The sequence below is a fragment of the Asparagus officinalis genome, chromosome 7 (genome assembly GCF_001876935.1).
Source record: "Asparagus officinalis chromosome 7, Aspof.V1, whole genome shotgun sequence".
In the NCBI taxonomy this organism is placed as follows: Eukaryota; Viridiplantae; Streptophyta; class Magnoliopsida; order Asparagales; family Asparagaceae; genus Asparagus; species Asparagus officinalis.
In genome coordinates, this window is record NC_033800.1 from 71,717,415 (window position 1) to 71,721,372 (window position 3,958).

Here is a 3,958-nt window from a genome sequence, read left to right on the forward strand (position 1 = left end):
AAATATCGATCATAGATTTTGGGGGTTATAATATGTTTGATACTCTATTCCCACGTCGGGAAGTTACGAGAGTATTTATTGGTTTATAACATGGGTTATGATAATCAAGTGTGATAATCAAGGGCGGATCCAAGTGGTGCCGAGGGTGGGCAACTGCACTTTAGAGATCTTACTTTTCTAGACCATGTTGAGGGTTTTCTAAAAATATATTATAATAGTGATTCTGGTAAATGAGTCAAAAATTATGGGGTGTACTAATTGTTTCTAGCCTGCTGCTAACTGTTTTGATATTATCTTATCAAAACATTCATATCATAAGCTATACAACTCCGAATTGAGTTCCTTTTTATTTCTGTAAATAGATAATTATAGTCAGCCCCTCCAAGAAAATTTTTCTAGATCCGCCACCGGTGATAATGACTAGTTATTTTTGTAATGCTTTGAGCCAAATAACATATTGCATGTTGTTGTTTTTTAGTGATAGACAGTTTCGTTATATTCCTAATTAAACGGCACTCCATGGCGGAAACATTAAAAAGAACACCCCCTTCTAAAATAAAACAAATTAAAAATTAATAAAATTCTAAAGATATGAGAAAAAAAGACAGCTAGCCGAAAGGATCTTGTATATTTAGGGGTTTCCAACAATCTGCTCTGATGATTCCAAGACAACGTTACGGTGAAGGAATCAATTATTCGCATCAAGTCCTATCTCAACATCATAGTCATATCTAGCCTATAAATAGCTTGATCAACTTCACCCATTTCATCAAGCATCACACTAATTAAAGTCTTTGCACCAATGGCTTCCTTCAACGGCTTCAAGGCTTTTATCTCTCTTGCTCTTTCACTTATATTCTTCGTGCAAGCCACTATAGGTATGCTACTACATATGAGTGCAAATCATACAGATAGATGTAAATTTCTTCTTCTTCCATCTTTTTTTTGGACGGACATTGATATTATATAATATGGATATCCGAATATCTAAATTGATTAGATACATTGAAATTAACTTGGTTCTAAATTAGTACATCTGAAGTAGATTTTGATAATTCAAAGGTTTAATTCTTGATTTTTAGGCATGTCAAACACATTAGTGTATCCTTATTTGAGCAAATCTGTTTATAATCATATCATGCGTCCCATGCATCACGTGATATATATGCATTGGATATAGACTGTTTCTCTCACATCCTATACGTATCCAATTATGGTGGATATGAATATATTTGTTCCTTGTCAAACCGACGAACCCTACTCGTATTCAACGTTCATATCTAATATGATTACAATATGGATATAGATATAAATATGATAACGATAACTGTGTAATAAATTAAAGTAATTCTTACAATAATTGCAGGAGGAATAACATGCGAGAACCTGGACAGCAGCACCTGTGCATTTGCTATCTCATCAACAGGCAAACGTTGTGTCTTAGAAAACAGACTGCGAAGGGGAGGGAAGATTGAACTCTCATGTCGAACATCAAGCGTTGAGGCTGAGAAGCTTGCGAACCTGGTTGAGACTGATGAATGTATCCAAGCTTGCGGGCTTAGCAGGAGCACGGTCGGTATCTCTTCAGACTCTCTGTTGGAGACAAAATTCACTCAGAAACTTTGCTCCCCTCAATGCTACAATGTTTGTACTAACATCGTTGATCTCTACTTCAATCTCGCTGCTGGTGAAGGTACAATCAATTTACAAATCTAGTAATGTGTTGGAATCATTTTCACGTAATATTTTTACTGTAAAATTTACAAAACAATCACAAAAATGCCCATAACTATTTCTATCTGTGAAAATATGATTAATTTTAGAATCAACAGAAAATACTACATACTGTCAAAAAGTTACTTACGAATAAAATGTAATGAATTTTATTTATGTTTTACAAAACTACATTGAATTTTCAAATAACTCACTAAATTATCATGAACACTGCATAATAGTGATCAAATAACTAGTCTGAACTTTCAAACTTTATCATAAGACTTATTATATCACTACAAAAAAAGGGTATTTAACAACTACTTTTTTCACATCTAACAACATTTTAGAAACATTGCAAAGTTGAGCACCAACGATCGATGCAAATGTTGCAATGGCAGGTGTAGGTTGTAGGGTATCAATATTCGGTTAAAACGTTGGCATTGTTCCAACGTTTCTAGTTGAAAACGTTGGTTGTTCCAATTTTATCCTGCAAGCCCACATATGTTGTCATTTATTTCAAGGCCACACATTAGACAAAATTTTATCTAGAAGCCCACATACCTTGTGATTATTTCAAGGCCCACACAATACCCTTATTTTTCTTACAGCGCAACCACATTAGTTATTTCAGAGTCCACAATCCCTTATTTAATGCAAACCCACGAATAACAATCCAGTTTGTAGAAACAGCAGAGACCACTATAAACATAAATATTATCCAAAGCCCACCAATAAGGAGCCAAAGGGAAATCCTGGGGAGTTCATACAAAGAGCTGCCCTTCTCTTCTGCAACTATGCTTTAAATACCTTATATTAAAACTATCCGATGTGGGACATACATTATCTGCCAAAAACTTCAGAGAAAATATAGAGAACTTCCCTATGTTTTTGGTGCAAATTAACATTGGTAATTCCTAACGTTTGCTCAAACGTTAGTAATCATACATTGCTATCTACGACTTATTTTCTAGTGTATATTTTTTTCTATTTATGGGTGTGGTATTTCTTCGAATAAAAAATAGCTCACGGTTGCTTTTGTACAAAATCTCTAATAAATAGGTCATGGTAGTTTTGTAAAATTTACCCTGTTTTTATTCATGACTATACTATTCTGATCATATCTTATGCTGTAAACCGTGTAGATCAGTTAAATTACTAACCGAAATCAATCCTCTCCTGTTCTTAGGTGTATTTCTACCCAAGTTATGTGAAGAACAGGTGACAGTCGTTTCTCGTAGAGTTGACATGGAGGTGGGCAGTTCAGGACTAGCACCGGTGGCAGGGCCGATCTCAGGGCCGGAGGCTTGTGCGCCTTTTAAGTCAATTGAGAGCACTGCTGATGTCCCTGCAATGCCACCAATGTAGGATGCTGAAATATTGGAAGATTTAAGACAGTCTCTATGATTTTATAGTGTATAATGATGTTGGGCATTTGGCAGGCTTGTTAGTATGAAAAGATTGCATATGTTAATGTATGTTTCGTGTGATGATATGTTTACAGGATTAAACAGAGTGTATCATGTAGTGATACTTATTTCGACTGTGGCTCCAATTATTTTTCCCTTCCCCTTTTAAATTGTGATTATCTTGGATTTAATGGAGGATTAAGTGATGAATTTGTTTCCTCACTTCTGATGAATTTTCACTAAACCCTTGACAGTATGTGTTAGATCTACATCATAAAACTTGAGATCTAAAACCATATAGCCATGATTAATTCAAAGAGATTAACAAAATCAAAAGAGAGCGGAAGCTTATACCTGAATCCATTGCTTGATCTTGATTTTGGGTGTTGGATCTTCTAACCTTAGGGTTCTCTCTAAAACCGAATTTCTCTAGCTAGATGGGGGTGTAGAGAATTAGAGAATGTAACCCTAGGTTAGGGACCATAACCCCTTATTTATAGATGTTGTACTTTTGTAATTTAGCCCCTCAATAAATTACAATTACAACCTGGTATCTGCACATATGACCCCATGACTTATTTAAATACCAAATTAACCCAACTTAATTGATCACTTTAATGGGTTATCCTGAAAGATAGCAATACACATTGATTAATCATATGTGCCCACAAATAGATTTATTAGATTAAATCCAACAATCTCCCACTTGGGCACCATATGATTCCTTAAACTGTGTATAACCTTATGAGCTCAAAAATTGCTATCACTGAAATGGTATTTCCGAACAATCTCGTCCATTGACTATATCAATATAGGATCAAAGCGGCCTTCGTCAC

General features: G+C 35.0%; 1 protein-coding gene across 1 annotated transcript; it reads left to right on the forward strand.

Moving 5' to 3' along the window:
• On the forward strand, nucleotides 803–3,081 carry LOC109847329. The gene is made up of 3 exons (XM_020416565.1): nucleotides 803–878; nucleotides 1,367–1,693; nucleotides 2,903–3,081. The coding sequence occupies exons 1-3, from the start codon at nucleotides 803–805 to the stop codon at nucleotides 3,079–3,081; spliced, it is 582 nt and encodes a 193-aa protein (XP_020272154.1).

Bases quoted from the DNA above. Each gene is read 5' to 3' on its own strand.
- LOC109847329 (XM_020416565.1), top strand. From the start codon at position 803: ATGGCTTCCTTCAACGGCTTCAAGGCTTTTATCTCTCTTGCTCTTTCA. The intron at 879-1,366 runs GTATGCTACTAC...CAATAATTGCAG, and splicing joins CTTCGTGCAAGCCACTATAG to GAGGAATAACATGCGAGAAC. The intron at 1,694-2,902 runs GTACAATCAATT...TCCTGTTCTTAG, and splicing joins CAATCTCGCTGCTGGTGAAG to GTGTATTTCTACCCAAGTTA.